Genomic DNA, 21,377 nt, shown 5'->3' with positions numbered 1-21,377 from the left:
TCTCTCTCTCTCTCTCTCTCTCTCTCTCTCTCTCTCTCTCTCTCTCTCTCTCTCTCTCTCTCTCTCTCAGTTTCCTCTTGGACGGAGGGCAGCCTGTGACATCTACTGGCATGGAGTGTCCTTTCATGACAATGAGAGGATCGTCTCAGGGCAGGTCAACAAGTTACCAGGTACCCTCTCCTCTCCTATAGCCTTCTGCCACAGTCTCACCACAGTCTCACCACAGTCTCACCACAGTCTCACCACAGACCTCACCACAGTCTCACCACAGTCTCACCACAGACCTCACCACAGTCTCACCACAGTCTCACCACAGTCTCACCACAGTCTCACCACAGTCTCACCACCACAGTCTCACCTCAACACATTAGCTAAATAGCTAACCAACTAAATACAATAGACAGTGGTATCCTGAGGTAACGTTAAATACAACGTTTGCTAGTCGAAATGACTGGACACACACACAGGGACAAGTTAAATAAACATCAATCAATTAATTTATTCCAACAGGTAGTTTTGAGCTGCATGTGAGCTCTCCTCTCCTTTGGAAACTAATGACGTTACGTTAGCTCGAAAAGCACAGAACTGGCCGACACAAAGTTAAGCTGCTAGCAACAGACACTATAACACTTCCGGTCGGTGGGTTTTCAAAATAAAACAGGAAAGACATTTATTTTGTAAATTTGTGGCATGCACTTATTATCTTGAGACGTTTTCGTTTTTTTTACGGAAACCTTAAAACGAAACGAAAACTAAACAGATCAAAATCGTTTTTTTTTATCCACTTTTTCTCCCATTTTCTATATTTTCTCCCATCCCAATTTCGTATCGTCCAATTCAACCCTCCCCTGTCACGAACGCTGTTTCTTGCCTCCCACAAGCCGGCTGCAATGTGGACTAAGTCATACATAGCACAAGTCCCCTCCGGTACTTGAGGTAACAGCAGTCGCATCTTTTCACCTGCGCAGCTCGATCTCTCAGTGGCGAGGAGTAACGCGTGGGAGGCTCACGCTGCCCCCGACATTTCCTGATTCTACTGCGCAGGCGCACCAACCGACCTGTAGGAGTCGCTGTCCACAACGCCCGATCCCCACCCATCGGTTTCCTACCCCCTAATACGGCCAATGTGTATTAGTATGAACGACCAGCTAAACTGAAAGCAATGTGGAGCGCTGGGCTCGAACAGGCAAGCCCAGCGTCTCCGCATTCGTGGCGAGCGCCTTGCCCACTACGCCACGTAGCCGCCCTAACAGATCAAAATCGTTTTAGTCTGGACTAAAGGCCTAAGTGTGGTGGAGGATGGGGTTTGACACACAGGCAGACATCCCATAGGCAGCGTGACGCCTTCCTATAAGCACAGCTGTTCATTCTGTTCTGACTGACTCTGGAGATTATTGTCTTAATGATATTAGATGGATGCTGGGATATACACGCACACACACACACACACACACACACACACACACACACACACACACACACACACACACACACACACACACACACACACACACACACACACACACACACACACACACACACAGTGCTACCTGTGGTTCACAGTCTCGTGTGTCATGTCATGTCCTGTATATCTATATTAGGTCGCCATCTGTCTTTTAGTTTTTGGAGGTTTCAGCAGTAATACAGAGGAACAGGCAGAGAGGGTTTGAATGAACAGATTAGCTCCACTCTAAAAACTGTCCTGATTAATTCAATTACAAAATAAATAAATAGATGCAATTAAATAATGAGTAGACCAGAGTGGGTTACTGAGATAAGAAAACAGTTTTTTGAAAACGTGTGCGGTAGGGCAAAATACATTATGATGCTGAGGCTAAAACATCATTAATAGTGAAATTATAATTAATAAATAATATGAATCCTGATTGTAGACTGTGTGAATTGGAATAACTTGTCCATTTTACACAGTGCAGTAGTCACAAACATCATTGAAGTTAAACGAACTCCGTACAACCACAAAACAGAGCAAACAAAACCAAAAACTCACATCCAACAGTTGTCCAGTGTTAGTATGATCAGATACCTAATGCATTAAAGCTATACTGGCTAGTTTTGATGATAATAATAATAATAATAATAATAATAATAATAATAATAATATCATAAATGTATAACTTTCAGGAGACCCAAGGCGCTTAACAGGAGGGGCAGCTAAGGGAGGGGATTCAGGGGAACAGGGAACAACGTAACAACAGAATAATAATAAATAAATTAAGAAGAATAAATTAACCTCTACGATAACTAGTTACAAAAGCTTGAATATTGTTTATAATCTACATCATAACAAAGTGAACCACCATTGCGCTTAGAGGATGCTTCTGTGTATGGTAAAGGTGTCAAGTGTCACGTCAAGTGTTCCTTTATTAATTCAGGTGATTAGATTAGATTATAAATTAATGTATTGTCATCATACTGCACGAGCACAGTACAACGAAAAAAAGTTAAGCATCCAACCAGAGTGCAAATGTAACCGTAAAGGGCAATAGTAATATACAATGTACAGGTGAATAAGCTGGGTATAAAAGATATATAAATTAGTACTACTGACTAATAGTGTTAATCAGATGTATGTACTGTGATACAGGTATATAAAGACACTATGGTAGTAAGTCATACTGGCCATACATCCACACAGCACATCACAAGCAATGACATTGCCCGTGCAGAATACAGCAGTTAAAAGTGAAGTCTGAGAAGTGAGCAGGCTAACTGCATGTGGAATGAATGACGTCTTGTATACGGTATGTTCTTTGTTGCCAAGGCATCCTGTAGCGCCTGCCAAGGCTTAGCCTCAGAGAGGGGATGTGAGGGGACAGCTCTCCTCCTCCTCCTCCTCCTCCTCCTCCTCCTCCTCCTCCTCCTCCTCCTCCTCCTCCTCTGTTCCCAGAGAGCTGCTTTTATGTCTCCCAGTTACTTTACTGGCTACATTGACCACCTCACCAACTTGCTCCTGTATTCTTGTTAAGATTCCCATACGACCATACAGAAATAGATTAGATTAGACTAAAATGTATTGGGGGCGACAGTGGCTCGGGAGGTAGAGCAGTCGTCTGGCAATCCGGAGATTCCCGGTTCGATTCCCGCTCCTCCCGGGCAGTGTGTCGATGTGTCCTTGAGCAAGACACTTAACCCCTAATTGCTCCTGATGAGCAGGTTGGCACCTTGCATGGTGGCCTTCATCGTCGGTGTGTGAGTGAATGGGTCAAATGTGAGGAACAAATTGTAAAGCGCTTTGGATAAAAGCGCTATATAAATGCAGCCATTTATATTTGTATTGTCATCAATCATACAGCAAAAGTACAGTACAACGAAAATAAGTTTGGCATCCAACCAGAGTGCAAATGTAATGTACAATGTACAGGTTATTAAACTGGGTATAAAATATATTAATTAGTACAACTGAGTAATAGTGCTAATATGATGTATGTACAGAGTTGTAGTATTAATATGTACAGTGATACAGGTATAAAGACACTATGGTAGTAAGTCATACTGGCCAGCAGCGATTATATACAGGTATGTACAGACGGATGTGGATAGATATACGGTAATAATAAATATATGTATACACAGCATTATTGTACATGTTATCTATCATACATTATATGATGAGTTATATGGGTTATATGCAGTTTGTATTTGTATTTATTGGTTTAAAATACAGAGACAGTGCATATTAAGGAACATTTTACTGTAAATATGCCAGTTTAGCCAGGTTGGCTAATTTTCAACTGTAGTCTCTGGGGCAGGTGACATGAGCACTACAATAATTAAGACAGTACAATAATTAAAACACAGTAGGAATCAGTATTGGTTACAATACACTAAAATACATACAAATAAATACATTAAAATACATTACAATACATCACAACCCCTCAGTTAAAATGGTCGCACACTTGACCATCTCTCAACCATGATTTTAAGTTAGTTTTAAATGAAATGTAACTTTGATACTCCCTGAGCTGTGTTGGCAGACTGTTCCAGGTGTGGGCTGCTCTCACGGAAAAGGCTGTCTGACTAAAAGCAGACCTCCTGTTTGGGACTACACATTCCCCTCTGACTACAGACCTGGTATACCTGTCAGCAGATGCTTTCTGTTTTATGAAAGTACAGAGGGGGGAGTTGTATAAGTACACTATAATGTTTCAAGTTTCAAGTTCAAGTTTCAAGTTCAATATGTTGTAGTGTTTTACAAGTACAAACACATCGGGGTCCATTTCACCTGTTTCCCTGAGTGTTTCTTTTGTTTATCATATGGATCCCCATTAGTCTAATAACAAAACAATAAAAACATAAAAAACACTTTAGCTTAAGTACATTCTCAATTATCTGCAAAATCACAACACAAAAAGGCTCCAAACACAAATACAATACTAAATAAATCAATAACTCAACTGTATTTTTTTTTAAAGTGTTTTTCAACTTTTTCTTAAAAGTGAATTTGTTGCCGATAGTCATTATATTCACAGGTATACAATTACAATATGCAGCAGCTCTAATACATTACGGTTCTCTTAAGTGCATTTGTTCTTGGTAGAGGTAGAGTAAAATGAAGACCCAAGGCGTGTCTGGTGACATAGCCATGTCTAGTATTGGTGGCTTGTAGTTCTGACCACAAAGACTCAGGTTTACCAACTTTACAAATATTAAACCAAAATGTTACAAGGCTGCATGCCAACCTCTGATCCACTCTAGGCCAAGACAGAGCGGCATGCATTCCCTCAACACTGCTCCTCACAGAGCAGCTCCTCACAGAGTAACGGAGAGCGAGACGTGCCGCTCTGTTCTGAGAGAGCTGAAGTATCTTTGCTTTGAAGCGCTCAACCAAATTGTTGGGCAATAGTCCAAACGGGAATACGGGATAGGAATAAAGCTTGTAATAGTACTATTATTATAATTTTTTTTTGTTATCCTCTTTTTCTCCGCCTGATTTTCTGTGCTTTTTCTCCCCATCCCAATTTAGTCATTATGCCAATTCCCCCCCTCCCCTACCTGGTTGTTGTGCGCATGTTCCCCCTACTGGTTGGTACAAGGGAACCCTGAAGTCCACCACATGCTTCCTCCGACACATGTGGAGACAGCCAGCGGCTCTCTTTTCACCTGGCAGCGAGGACTCTCATTGGTGAAGTGTAACGCGTGGGAGGTCACGCTGCCTTCCTCAAGTCCTGCCTTTTGCTGAACAGGCGCCCTGACCTGACCTGTAGGCGTCGCTGTCCACAACGCCAGATTACCACCCACGACTTCCCTCCCGCTAACTCAGCCAAACGAGTTAGTATGACGGCTGGCCAAAGCCGGAGGCAATGCTGACACCCGGATTCGAGACCGGAGTCTCTCACATTGGTAACGAGCGCAATCTCCGCTGCGCCACCCAGCCGCCTAAGCTTGTAATATTAGTTTAACTGAGTGTGCTTCTCTGTCGTCTCCAGGGATGATCGAGATGCTGAGGAAGATCAACCTCAGCCGGGCGGTGCGCACCATGCAGGAGCTGTTCCCCGAGGAGTACAACTTCTACCCCCGCTCCTGGATCCTGCCCGATGAGTACCAGCTGTTCTCCGCACAGGTACAGTCGAGTCAAGTCAGCCTTATTTTTTATAGCACATTTACAAATGACTAAAAGCCAAACCAACGTGCTTCACAGGTAGGACATGATAAAAACACATACAATGCAGTAACAAGTAAAATACACTAAAATGACAGAAAAAGGTATTGTACATTTAAGAAAACAAGGTGCAATATAAAAGAGACAAGAAAATAGATTAAAAAGTCCAGAGTAACGGCAAACGTAGTGTACAGGTGGCAGGCTAACTCTGGTCAAAGGCCAGGGAAAAGAGGTGAGTTTTGAGCAGCGATTTAAAAGCCTCTAGGCTCTGGGCAGATCTTATGTGGAGGGGGGGGGAGGCTGTTCCAGAGCTGAGGGGCAGATGCAGCGAAGGCTCTGTCTCCCCTGGTTTTGAGCCTGGTCCTGGGCACCCCCAGCAGCAGCTGGTCAGCAGACCTTAGGGTTCTGGATGGGGTGGGGTGATGTAGGAGCTCAGCCAGGTACAGTGGAGCCAGCCCGTGTAGTGCTTTAAAAACAGTCAGCAATCATTTAAAACCAATGCGGAAACGGACGGGCGGCCAGTGGAGTGAAGCCAGGACTGGTGTGATGTGGTCACGTTTTCTGGTACCAGTGAGAAGACCGGCAGCTGCATTTTGGACTAATTGTAGGCGACGGAGCAGCGACTGGTCAATGCCAACATGCAGCGCATTACAGTAATCCAGCCGGGTCGAAATGAAGGCATGGATCACCCTCTGCAGATCCTTCTGCGAGAGGTATGCTTTGGTCTTAGCCAGGAGTCTGAGGTGGAAAAAAAGCTGGTTTTAACCACCGAGCTAACCTGTTTATAAAAGTACTGTCAAAGATTACTCCAAGGTTTCTGACAGAGGAGCGGATATTTGAGCCCAGAGGGCCTAGGGCATTGACAGTAGGGTCAACCGAAGCTTTATCCAAATACAATTATTTCTGTTTTGCGCTCGTTTAGGTTGAGAGAATTTGCACTCATCCATGTTTTTATGTCGGCCAGGCAATCTAACAGTGGCTGTAGTGTGACAGGCCTGCTGCAACCAAGCCACACCTACATATACTCATCTAGAGTCCAGTACGTCCGATCATTGCACCATGTGGTGGGAAATAGCCGAAGCTGAATAACTTACTCAGTCCAAAGAGACTTGGTTAATACGATTTATTAACTCAATCAAAGTATCAATACAAAATAGTCAGAGTAGGCTGAATGACTCAACGGGGTGGCTAGCTAGGACACCAGGGAATGAGAGACCCCTCACTGGATCTTGAACCATCTTTATACATACAATGTAAAGGCTGGGGGGTCAATGGAATGTGACATCTTTTATTTTATTTTTGTATCTTTTTCTCCGCCTGATTTTCAATTTTTCTCCCCATCCCAATTTAGCCATTATGCCAATTCCCCCCCTCCCATACCTGGTTGTTGTGCGCATGTTCCTCCTACTGGTCGGTACAAGGGAACCCTGAAGTCCACCACATGCTTCCTCCGACACATGTGGAGACAGCCAGTGGCTCTCTTCTCACCTGGCAGCGAGGACTCTCATTGGTGAAGTGTAACGCGTGGGAGGTCACGCTGCCTTCACCACTTCCTGTCTTTCGCTGAGCAGGCGCCCAGACCTGACCTGTAGGCGTCGCTGTCCACAACGCCAGATTACCACCCACGACTTCCCTCCCGCTAACTCAGCCAAACGAGTTAGTATGACGACCGGCCCAAGCCGCAGGGCAATGCTGACTCCGGGAGTCGAGACCGCAGCCTCTTGCATTGGTGACGAGCGCAATCTCCGCTATGCCATCCGACCGCAACGGAATGTGACATCTTTGGGGACATAATGGGAAGGTGAGAGAGGAAGGAATAGGGGTAGGGATGGGGATAGGAAGGAAATATGAATAGGATCGAAGGGGGTCTTATCTCCTACAACCACAACGGACTTTGCGTATAGACTCTGCGTACAATGAGGTAGCCCACTGAAGAGTTTTATTTTAAACACCTCAAGTTCAAGTTTTGTTTTATTTGTCACATACAGTATAAGGTACATCTACATTACAATGAAATGCTTGGTTCTGTATGAGCCTCCTGGGATTGTGCTTCATACGGTTAAAAAGTAAAGAGAGAGTAAAGACCAACACTATACAAAATATACAATATACAGAACTAAAATATAAAACCAAGAGAGAAGTTTGTTTCTGCAGAAAGTATACTGCCCTGCAGAAGATAACCGCAGTAACGAAATATTCTTTCAAAATGTAGTTATAAGTAAAAATAAACTTCTCAATATCCGTTTTATCTTGTCACAACGTTTCATAGTTCAATCTTGCTCTGTTTTAGATTAAAAGGGGTATAAAGAATTGCAGTAACTACAAAATCACTGGACAGTCAAAGAAGATAGTTCTCAGTTTTCACCGTTTGCGTAGTTGCTGCGGTTAGCTTCTGCAGGGCAGTGTACTGTTGCCTCAGGCCTGGAGAGCAGCCCTGGTTCTGCCAAGTTCTTCAGTTCCCATGCCTTTTTCTCCCCGGCTCCGTGTCAAGCTCACTGCACACTAAACGTGTAGGATCTGTGTCAGTTAAGCCCCAGCTGGAATCCTTCGTGTTACTGAACGAGAAAAGCCCTCGCTGGCCTCTCTCTCTCTCTCTCTCTCTCTCTCCCTCTCTCTCTCTCTCTCTCTCTCTCGCCTGGAAAAAGGTTCTTCAGGCCAAGCAGCAACTATAGGCCTAATCTTGGCTCCATTTAATTCTCTGTTGCCATCAGTGTGCAGCGCGGTACACATAGCATGAGCTTGTTATGGGCTTTTTTGTGTGATTACATTTATTTGAATTTTTTTTAACATTTAGGGTAAACATATAAAAACAATAATATTAACTTTTTTATGAAAGGAAAAATAAATAACGATTACAAATATATAATGAAGAGAGGCGGCCGGGTAGCGCAGCGGACTAAGCGTCTCTACCACTGCAGAGACACTGGTATCGAATCCAGCTGTCAGCGGTGCCTCCGGCTTGGCCGGTCGTCATACTGACACAATTGGCAGTGTTAGAGGGAGGGAGGCCGGTGGGTGGTATTCTGGTCGTTGTAAAACAGCGACTCCTACAGGTCGGTCAGGGCGCCTGCACAGCAAGGGAAGGAACTGGTGAAGGTAGTGTGATCCTCCCACGCGTTACACTTCACCAATGAGAGTCCTCGCTGCCAGGTGAAAAGAGGCTGCTGGCTGTCTCCTATGTATCGGAGGAAGCATGTGATAGACTTCAGGGCTCCCTAGACCGGCAAGTAGGGGGCAAATGCGCGCAACGACCAGGAAGGGGAGGGGGGAATTGGCATAACGACAAAAAATTGGGATGGGAGGAAAATACAAGAAAAATAGGAGGAGAAAAAGTGGATACAAAAAAATATATATATAATAAAGACTATATAGGTAGGGGGAACAAACACTTGAGAACCCACCACCATCAGGTCCAAGCCACCACCACCATCTTTGCCTCAATTTACAATGGACTTCAACCGCACTGCCAGACTATTCCACATATTGTAATTGTTGCTCTAAATACACACAATGTCCAAACACATCAAAGTCCGTGCTCCGAGAGGCGGTTTCCAGCGCAGAGCCACCAGCTTCTTCACTGCCGTCAGCCCATCGAGAAGAGTTTGTGTTTCCATGTGACACAACACTACATCAGAGAAGTCATTCAGAACGAACATACTGGGCAACAGAGGGACATTATTATATTAATCTCAAACAATTCAGACGGTTTTGCCGCAACCGACACCCAGAAACCAGTCACTGGATGACGACACTCCCAGAACATAGAGCTTGTTATAGTCGAACATGAAGGAGAAGTGTTACCCTGAGGGGCACCATGTTCTCTTGGAGCGTGAGCGCGTCTATTCATACTGATGTGAGGACTGACGAGTCTCCTGACGTGTCTGCTGTCACATGTCTTGGGGGGACGGAGTGATGCTACGGTCGGCTCTCTGAGCTCACGCCCGTCTCTCGTCAGTGTTCCTCTCCGCGACACTCGGTGCGGCCACTGGAGGCGCTGTGTGCAGAGAGAGCGGGTCTGAGTGCAGCTGAGCAGTTTAAGGGTCTCTGGGAGCAGCTGCTAATTGAGAGCGACGCGCCTGCTGGCTCTGGTCACCGTCGGAAAGGAGGAGAACACACACACACACACACACACACACACCACCTCCACATACACACACACCACCTCCACACACACACACACACACACACACACACACACACACACACACACACACACACACACACACACACACACCACCTCCATACACACACACACACACACACACACACACACACACACACACACACACACACACACGTGTGTGGGTGAGTGTGCGAGAGAGAGAGAGAGAGAGAGAGAGAGAGAGGGAGAGCGAGAGAGGCAGTATAATAGTCTGTAATCATGGGACTTACCTCGTTCAGTGGGATCTGTGACTCTGAACACACGAGTCCTGCAACATGATCGCTCTGTGATCGGGCTCTTTACTGCCTGGACACACGGTGATCCGATGGGACAGTTCTGTTATGTTTGACCTTCAGGCCTCCTTGCTGGACATCAGGGGTTTTCACAAAGCACACAGATGCAACTCGTCTTTGAAATGTCCTGTAGTAGGTTAAAAGTCACCACATTTAACCAAAAGTCATAATAATAATAATAATAATAATAATAATAATAATAATAATAATAATAATAATAATAATAATAATAATAATAATAATAATAATAATAATACATTTTATATACCTTTCAAGACACCCAACCCAAGGTCACCTTACAGGGCATAAAAGCAGAACAAGACAGTTAAAATAGTGATCTTGGGAAGTCAAAGTTAAAAACAAAACAAACAATAGGAAGTTAAAAACAAAACATGCTAACATCAAAACTCATATTTAGATCTGTATGGTCCCCCTTAAAGGTGTGTTTTTCAAACCTGTTGCATTTTTTATTTTTTTTTTAACTTTTTGACCAGTCACCTGGTTCTTTTAGCGTTTATCGCTTTTTCTTCTCATTCATACTTGGTCAAGTTCGACCGACAGAAGCAGGCTGAAAGGGTTCAGATGGGGGGGTAGACACTCTGGGAAAGGCACGGCTGCCGTCCGGGATTCGAACGCGCTCAGCCCCAGATCCGCGCGAGCGCGGTTGTCCACGGCGATGAAATAGCACTCGCGGTACGTGGTGAGCTACTGGAGCTCCCCCTGTTGCATTTTTTTAACAGAAGGCATGCTGATGTAAAGGTACCCAACATGTTAGAACGGTCGTTGACAGTTGAAAATGATGACTAGGGCCCTTTGATCTTACATAAGACACATCATGCACTCGGGTTACTGATTGACATCCATCAGCCGTGTCCAGCTGAGTGCTGTAACCTTGTCCTGGTATCAAGCATTTATAGAGTCTAGTGAGCAGGAGGCCACGCCCCCTCAGCCTGCCGTTGGCTGTGCTCAGAGAGGTTGACCTACAACACTCGTAACAAATCAACTGATGCTGATGCTGAACAGAACGATGCCCATAATAATAATAATAATAATAATAATAATAATAATAATAAACTTTATTTCATACAAGAATTGCATCCCAAAGTGCTTCACAGCAGTAATGTAGACATACAATAGACGTAGGCATAAAATGAGCATAGAATTGGCATAAATATAGTCAAAATAAAAGCAATGCGTAAGGTGCAGACATAAAATGAGTATAAAAGAGACAGAATAAAAGCAGTGCAATAAAATAGGTCTCATTTACAGTACAATAATCACAGTGTGGATGTAATGAGTATGTGTCAGATTAAAAGGCTAAGGTGAATTAAGTAAGTAAGTACGTAAGTAAGTACTTACTTACTCTTCACCTTACACTTCCTACACCTTCACTAAATATTTTAAAAAGTAAGCAAAAAACTTACCTCTTCACCTTAGTAAGTAAGTAAGTACTGTTATTTTTAGTAGGGATGCTCGATATTGGCTTTTTTACCTATACCGATATTGTCCAACTCTTAATTTCCGATACCGATATCAACCGATATCAACCGATACCAATATATGCAGGGTCCCCCCCTGTTTTATAATTTCAGGTAATTAACATTACATATCTCTTGTTGTGGAATTAACACAACATTATGCATACTTTTGACAATAAATAAAATCAGAATTTGTTCTTACTTGCTTGCCTGGGCAAATAAAGGTTATAGAAATGTAAAAAAAAAAAAGAAAAAAAATTGAAAACCGATACCGATATTTTCCGATATCACATTTTAATGCCGATATCGGCCGATAATATCGGTAGGCCGATAATGTCGGACATTCCTAATTTTTAGGGTTTGTGTTGCTGTACATTTTCACACAAAGAAATAAGAAAGATGTACTGCAATTGAATATCGGTCTGCAAATATCAGCTATTGGCCTCCTTGATTTACTAATAATTGGTATCTGTATCGGCGCTGAAAAACCCATATGGGTCTAACCCTAGTAGACAGACCCTGACGTCTCTCAATTAATTCTGAAATCTGACCTCACCAACGCGGTGCTTATCTTTGCAGCCTGGAGCAATAAATACTGCAAGGAATAAAACATTTAGCGACTAAAGTGTTTTTCAGGACAGAGCCTGAATCACTGTCAGACATGTGAAATGTCATGGCATGTGGTTTGCGCTCCACGTTGTAACTCCAGACGTAACGTATAAACCAGATGAATAAGAGGATATAGATAGATAGATAGATAGATAGATAGATAGATAGATAGATAGATAGATAGATAGATAGATAGATAGATACCTGTAGATAGATAGATAGATAGATACTTTATTAATCCCCTTGGGGAAATGCAGGTATCCAGTAGCTAATAGTAATAGTTAAATGTGAAATTAAATACGAGGACAATTATCATCACGGCTGTCCTCAACCTGAGAAATCCTTTGTCGAATAATAATCATAACAAATGGAGATTAGCTACAGTATATGGTTCAGCGGCTGCAACAGAATCATTTTATTATTTTTGATTATTTAAAGTTTCAACAGCATCAGAACATTGATAAGAAAATTATTTTATAAATCATTTTTCATGTTCTGTCATCTAATATTATATTCCATTACTTTAACTTTTCCTGATGTTTTAGGTTTTTGCCGCGGTATCGTTTTAGAACCGGTATTGTGATACTTGAGGCTGGTATTGGTATTGAAGTCTCTATGCACTTTGTTGATGAAAATAATCATTGTTTTTAATGCACCAATGAACATGAATGATGCTTTTTATTAAAACATTTTTAAACTGAAACATGAATACTACTACGAATGCACTTTAGATTATGCACTAAGAATGCTTGATGCACTTCAGATGCCATAGTGCCACTTGCAACCAGTAACAACAGGGACAATGATGGAAATAAGTCCTGGACTATGCTAATGCCAACGCAGTTGTGCGATTTGCGAATCTGATTGGCCACTGACGTTTCTGGTCATGTGACATGTGCGCCCAATAGCGTGACGAGCTGTGTCTTTGCCCATTTCCGCATCGAACAGCCTGCAAACTACCTGGCGTTCTATCGCCATGCTCTAAGACAAACTCTAACCTTAACCAACTTCGAAAGAGTGCCTAAGCTTAACCGTCGAAAGAACTTGCCGTCACGCTCTAAGACAAACTCTAACCTTAACCAACTTCGAAAGAGTGCCTAAGCTTAACCGTCGAAAGAACTTGCCGTCACACGATGTCACATGACCAGAAACGTCAGTGGCCAATCAGATTCGCAAAACGCACAACTGCGTTGGTATTAGCATATAGGCGTCCTGGACTTTTCGTTTTATCCCTGACAAGGCAAAACAAATATTAAATTAAATAAAAATCTAACCCTAACTAACCTTACTGTCATGCACTTGTCCTAATAAACTAACCTACACTGTAGCACTCAACACTTTGATGAACATTGTTACTCAGCTGATAGAGTTGTACCCTTCCTGATGACTTGTCGTACAGAACTTGTAAGTCGCTTTGGATAAAAGCGTCAGCTAAATGACTAAATGTAAATGTAAATACAAATGTTGATCTGTCAATGTTGTTATGTTTGTTGGCAATAAAATCAAATCAAGTCAAAATGTTGGTATCGTGACAACACTAATAGTCATAGGGCTTTGTTGACTAATCATTAACGTAACAGTAATGGACTAAGAGGTGAATGATCCCTAATCATCAGGAGCATCTGTTCTGCTCGGGGTCAAACACGTGCCCCTTCCATCTGGCTCCGCCCAGCTGACCAGCTGTTCGCCTGCTTATCACGACGTGGTCTTTATCCAGCTCCCGAGTTCTCATCACGGCCACACAACACGATAACACTAACTCATTCTCCAAGCAGCCCGAGCGAAAGGTCACGGGTCGTCATTCGCAGGGTGAAGTTGTCTGACCCTCAGGGGTCGTGGTCATGGCCGCCCTCGCGCCCCGTGTGTCTCGCTCCCCCAGGACCTGCTGCTGCTGAGGTCAAGCCTGTCGGGCAGCCAGGCAGGTCACATGACCAGCTGACCAAGACCCCCCTCCCTACTGCACCACATCCATACCACCCATTACACACACACACACATACACATATACACATATACACATACACATACACATACACACACACACACAGTACACACACACACACACAGTACACACATACACATACAGTACACATACACATACAGTACACATACGGTACACATACAGTACACACACAGTACACATACAGTACACATACGGTACACATACAGTACACATACAGTACACACACATACACATACAGTACACATACACATACAGTACACATACAGTACACATACAGTACACACACATACACATACAGTACACATACACATACAGTACACACACATACACATACAGTACACATACACATACACATACAGTACACATACAGTACACACACATACACATACAGTACACATACACATACAGTACACACACATACACATACAGTACACATACACATACAGTACACACATACACATACAGTACACATACACATACAGTACACATACACATACAGTACACATACGGTACACATACAGTACACACACAGTACACATACAGTACACATACGGTACACATACAGTACACATACAGTACACACACATACACATACAGTACACATACACATACAGTACACACATACACATACAGTACACATACACATACAGTACACACATACACATACAGTACACATACACATACAGTACACATACACATACAGTACACATACACATACAGTACACATACACATACACATACAGTACACATACACACTCTGATGAACCATGAGTGAAGTGTCCTGTGTCATAATGTTGTTAGTAGGGGTGTATGAAGGTTAGATGAAAACAAGAAGATCCTCTGCATGTTGTTTAAATGACAACCATTCCCTTAATTTTGAGAGTACAACATAGGATGTTCTTCATTTCACCTGCAGTTTGTAGATTGTAGAACTTTGTACAATCCATTGATAAACGTCACATCATTCTGCTGTTGCAATAGCTAGAAATGGAAAAGTTCCAGACAATTCTGCCCCCCCCCCCCCCCCACGAGGGATTGTTAATGGCAACAGAATAGTCACAGCCAGGCCTATCGGTACCTAGTGTACTTGTCTGAACAGAACAGGTGTGTCAATCATCCACGCTCATGGATTCACGATGAAGGATTATGTCTATGGTGCAAGGAAGGATTGTTTTGACCCCTCAACATTTTACACTTTATTGTCCAGATAGCTGTATTAGACAATAGGGTTGGGTAGCGTTTCTATTCCAATTAGGATTTTTGCTTCCCATGATCATGAACACAAGATAATCCAATGTTGTCTTGTGTTGTAAGTGCAGTGCACCCTTCCTTCACCTCTCCATCAGAGAGGACCAACAAACCTCCTCATAAAGGACACAGTGATGGGCGTTGTATCTATTATTAGTGATTAATCATAATCACATTATGACATCTTCTCAGTTCTTCATCTATTCTTGATGAACTAAACCCAAGAGCAGCTATGAGTGTGTTTACTGTATCCAGACAGAGGGGGGCGCCAGAGGACCACAATACTAACCACAGTCCACAGCAGACAAGCTCTCTGTGTCGCAGCAGTGGATTCAACTCTAATCAAGGAGCAGCCTAAGTGGATATTGAATAAAGTGAAACGGACCAGAGATGTAAAGGCTCAGCATAGACTAGAGAACATTTATATGATACAGGACACAGAGATTCACTGACTGTGCTCTAGGGGGCAGTAAAGTAACACCGAAAAGCATGGAATTGTATGAGCTGATTGATTGATTGATTGATTGATTGATTGAAAACTTTATTAACAGATTGCAGAATGGGTACAATACAGTACAGCTCAATACACACAATTGTTAAGGGGATGCAGACCAGAGAAAGACATTTTCAGTTCATCAGGACATATATGACATACATGACATACAGATAGACAGTACTGCTACATCTATACATTTATGACATACCAGATTTGCAAATACAGTACTGTTTGTGATACAAAAAGAGTCCAGAAAAGGGATTATATACATTTGACGTAAAAACTGTACATTGGAGGAGGTTGGGTGGGGTTGTGTGGGGGGGGGGGGTAGGGAGGGGTTGGGGGGGGAAACACTGTACAACTGTACAAGCAAAACTGTACATTGGGATATTGACAACCATACTAGGTAATTTACATTGGAGGGGGTTGGGGGGGGGGGGGGGGACACTGTACAAACAAGCAAAACTGTACATTGGAATATTGACAACCATACTAGGTAAATTACTGTACATTGGAGGGGGTTGGGTTAGGACATTTACAGGGGCCAGTTTCGAATTGCAGTCTCCCGTAGGTGTTCTTTGAGAGTGGTTTTGAAAGTGGGTAGTGATTCACATTCCTTTACAGCTTTGGGTAGGGCGTTCCACATTGATGTGGCATAATTGCGAAACGTGTTTAGTCCCTTGTTTGAGCCGAATCTGGGTTTAACATGATTTGTGGAGCTCCCTCTGGTGTTGTGATCGTGGTATTCACTGACCTTTGGGAAGTATTTTGACATGTACATGGGTACCTTGGTCGTGTAGTGTATCTTGTAGACCACGCCCATTGCAAGTTGCTGTACTCTGTCGTCTACTCTAAGCCATCCTAGGTTGTCAAAGTGGGCAGGGGTGAGGTGGGTTCTAGGAGTAAGGTCAAGCAGTAGTCTGACCAGTTTGTTTTGAGATGTTTGTAATTTTGTTTTTAGCGCCTTTGAGGTGCTTTGGTACCATGAGGTGCAAGCATAGTCGTCGTACCCTTGAATGAGTGCTCCTGCCAGAGTCTTCAGCTGGCAGGTAACCATGGTAACCATAGATATTGAATAATAAATTATATTTCTATGACTAACTTACTAAACTCAATCCTGGTAGTGAGCTATTTCTGAACTGCAGTATGCAGTTGATTATGAAATGAAGGCCTGTGTTTTAGAAAAAAAGAAAAAACCTTTCACTCATATTTAGATGAGTTCGCTCCACTTAATTCGCTTGCTGTCCTCAAAGGCAGAAAAATCTTTCTTTATTTCTGCCAATAATGGTCATTATAGTCAAAGGGGCGCTTTAATTTGATATCCACGGCTAATATCAGTTATTGTGATTGGGCTGTTCTCTCTGTGACAAAAGCAGCATTAAATCACTCCTTCTCTTCAAAGGAGTGGAGTCGGATGTTAATTTGCTGCTTGAGCAAATCATAGTAAATGGACTGCATTTATATAACTCTTTTATCCAAAGCACTTTACAATTTACACCTCACATTCACCCGTTCACTCAGACATTCACACACCGACAGCGGAGGCGACCGTGCAAAGTTCCATCCTGCGCATCGGGAGCAGTTAGGGGTTAACTTACGTGTCTTGCTCAAGGACACTTTGGCCTAGATCCACAAAGAATGGATTGCACGGTGCTAATTGCACCCTTAATTACAATTCATTATGAATAGAAAATGGGGGACCCTGATGTAAACAAGATGAAAGTCTTTCTCTGGTCTGCTCTCCCCTTAACAATTGTGTGTATTGAGCCGTACTGTATTGTACCCATTCTGCAATATGTTAATAAAATTTTCATTCAATCAATCACCGCGCAAGTGCCTTGGATAAAAGCGCTATATAAATGCAGTCCATTTATAAAGGAGAGCTTATTATAAGTGATTTAGAGATACAATAATAGTTGCCTTGTTCTATCATTACGATTTTACATTTAGTCATTTAGCTGACGCTTTTATCCAAAGAGACTTACAAGTTCTGTACAAGTCAGCAGGAAGGGTACAACTCTTATCAGCTGAGTAACAATGTTCATCAAACAGTGTTGAACTTGGGTGCTACAGTCTTGAGTGCATAGTAGTAAAGACATTAGTATAGTAGGTAGTAATATACAGATTTAGTGGAAAAGTGCATGATAGTACTGTTAGTTAGTTTGAAGGTTAGTTTAAAAAAATATATACATATATCCGGGTTCGCACAAGGTCCTTGAAGTGCTTGATTTTTTACAAAAAGTCAATGCCTGGAATTCCTTAAACAGCAATTTTTTTTACAAGATGCTTAAAAAGTCCTTGAAATTCAAATCAACCATTCGCATTGAAAGGTTTGTTCATCCATGATAAAAAATTTCTGAATCAAGAAATATATTTTTTTATTTAAACTAATAACTAATTGTCGAAATTGGTTTTAAGCCATAAATATTGGATCAGATTTTTCTTTTTCTTTTTTTAACACTTTCAGCGCCACGCCTGGTTTTCCGTTTTACCGCTTGAATGCCACCATCGGCGCCAATGTTAACGTTAATATCGCCTAATCTATGTTTTAAATTATGGCTATGTGTCTAATCTGCCCATTGCATTATCAAAGACTATTTTCCAGTCAGTGCTGTGAAGGCAGATTGTTTTTTTATCGCGTCGTTGCCGTTTCAGAGCAGTTAGAAAAGCCCCCGTTTTGATATAAAAAACAGCTCATTCTGGAGCATTCTATGAAAATCGTCTTTTAGTGGAATATTCCACAACGTTGATATTCGTCGGCCTTTTTATGAATAGTTTTCAAATAAACGCTAGATGATCAATATTATACGTGCACGCACGCACATTACGGCCGCGCACTGATAATCGCTCCGTTGATTTCCTCACGGACTTTTACAGTGAAACCGAAAGAAGACATTTCACAAAACAGCTTATAACTTCATCAAACTTACTCTGATTATCCTACCACTGATAACATAGAGTCCTTACCTGACATCAGATGGTATCCAACTGGTATATTCCAATTCCTGATCACCATTCGAAAAAATCGATACGTGTATGGATCCAACGCGATACAGTAGAACTCCATGATCCGCGGGGATCTGAGGCTCCAGAATGAACTCTAGTAACCCCGGCTGGATCAGTGAACTGGAAAATGTGGAGTACCGGATTTTTTTCCCCATTCATTTTCATTGAGTCCATTCCAAAATCACTTATGTCATCTGGGAGACGACAGGGGGCGCTTTTTTCCACAGTGATCGCCGGCGCCCCTCGGCTATACTCTGGTAGGCTCGGGTGATGCAATAATTTTTCAGATCGCAAAAAATAAAAAATAAAATAAAAATCAGAGAAATCTCGTGAGTGGCATGCAACCACCTATAAAAAAAAACGAGAAATCTTGTGAGTGGCACTCAAAGTGTTAATGAAAGATTTTGCTTAGAAAAGTACTTGAAAGTCCTTGAATAAAATGTTGCAATGTCTGTGGGAACCCTGTATCATGTACTTTTCCACTAAATAATTTCCATTTCCATTTAGTCATTTAGCCGACACTTTTATCCAAAGCGACTTACAAGTTTTGTACGACAGGTCAGCAGGAAGCTCGTAACTATATATGTATATAGAGTAACAATATATATATATATATATATATATTAGGGCTGTCAGTTTATCGCGTTAATTAGATTAATTAATTACACAGCAAATTATTGCGTTATGAAAATTAACTCAAAATTAATTACAAAAAAAAGGTTTTTTTTATTTATTTTTTTATAATTTTTTTGTATCTCATTCATTCCATAAGAATGTAGAATACACATTTACAGACTTTTTTATTTTTTAATATGGTCCATTTGCATGTTCTTGGTATCTGATTCTAGGGACATCTATGAATCTCAGGGAATGTATTCACAGTGTCAGAAATACTGTGGGCTAGATCCACAAAGAATGGATTGCACGGTGCAAGTTGCACCCTGGTCTGCATCCCCTTAACAATTGTGTGCCGTACTGTATTGTACCCATTCTGCAATCTGTTAATAACATTTTCATTCAATCAATCAATCTGCGCGGTGATTGATTGAATGAAAATTTTATTTTGAGTAAATTGTAATGAACCAAATGAGAATATCAATAATTTTTTTTGTATCTTTGACTGTGAATAACACCATGCTCAAATTGACCAGACCTGAAAAATCTAAGCAAATTAATAGATGGAAGATGATTAAACAGAAGGTTTTGTAGATACAGTACTGAATTCTGCCATCCGGACACATGCAATTTGAAATATGATTATATAATATAGAATATCAGGCATAAAATGGTTATGCGATTAATTAGATTAATTAATTACAAATCCTGTAATTAATTAGATACATTTTTTTAATCGCCTGACAGCACTAATATATATATATATTAATACATTTTCCTTACAGTTACCTTTCCTCTCTCTCTCTCTCTCTCTCTCTCTCTCCCCCCTCCCTCCCTCCCTCCTCTTCCTCGCCGGCTCAGATCCGCCTGTTGAAGGAGAACGACGCCACGCTGAAGCCCACCTTCATCGTCAAGCCGGACGGCGGCTCCCAGGGCGACGGCATCTACCTGATCCGCGACCCCGGCGACCTGCGGGTGATGTCGGGCGCGCAGGCCAAGCAGGCCGTGGTGCAGGAGTACATGCAGAGGCCGCTGCTCATCGACAAGCTGAAGTTCGACATCCGCCTCTACGTGCTGGTGAAGTCCCTGGAGCCGCTGGAGATCTACATCGCCAAGGAGGGCCTGACGCGCTTCTGCACCGAGCCCTACCAGGTGCGGAGCACGGTCACACACACAGGGGGGGGGGGGGGGGTATTAACAGGGTATCTGTGGGGTATTAACTAGGAGGGCCTGACGCGCTTCTGCACGGAGCCCTACCAGGTGCTGAGCACGGTCACACACAGGGGGTACTCACAGGGTATCTGTGGGGTATTAACTAGGAGGGCCTGACGCGCTTCTGCACCGAGCCCTACCAGGTGCGGAGCATGGTCACACACAGGGGGGGGTAGGGATGTCCCCGAAGCCTGTGTTTGGGATTCAAACTTCATCAGGGTTTTTCGAACAAACGTTCAAACCTTAATTTTTAATTTAAAATGTTTTTTAAATTAAATAAAATTTAAATCCAAAAAAAGTATTTTATTTTTTATTTTTTATATAAATGTCCTCAAACTAAATCCTCAATTTGAATGAAGTGATTAATCGGATTAAATTAGTCTTTTCTAGGGATGCTCGATATTGGCTTTTTTACCGATACCGATATTCCGATATTGTCCAACTCCAATTTCCGATACCGATACCGATACCGATATCAACCGATACCGATATATGCAGGGTTTCCCCCCCAAAAAACGGAATAATTTCAGGTAACTAATAATTTCACTGGATGCATTCAAAAGGCTTTCTAAATGTAAGCATTATCTGTGCAAAATATGATCATTAAAAAAGTAAAAATGAACATTTTAAATCAACATGCATACTTTTGACAATAAATAAAATAAGAATTGG

At 42.2% G+C, this 21,377-nt stretch overlaps 1 protein-coding gene across 1 annotated transcript in view; it reads left to right on the top strand.

Moving 5' to 3' along the window:
• Nucleotides 1-21,377, top strand: part of LOC311236998 (disabled homolog 2-interacting protein-like) — a 183,195-nt gene that overhangs the window by 35,150 nt on the left and 126,668 nt on the right. Inside the window, 3 exon segments of the mRNA XM_084324806.1 lie at nucleotides 71-170; nucleotides 5,451-5,584; nucleotides 20,355-20,645. Coding sequence (XP_084180932.1) covers nucleotides 71-170; nucleotides 5,451-5,584; nucleotides 20,355-20,645 — 525 coding nt within the window.

Source organism: Notolepis coatsorum (genome assembly GCF_963971535.1).
Source record: "Notolepis coatsorum genome assembly, chromosome: 11".
NCBI classification, from domain to species: Eukaryota; Metazoa; Chordata; class Actinopteri; order Aulopiformes; family Paralepididae; genus Notolepis; species Notolepis coatsorum.
Note: the sequence above shows the minus strand (reverse complement) of the source record. Positions and strands in the feature narration are given on the sequence as shown.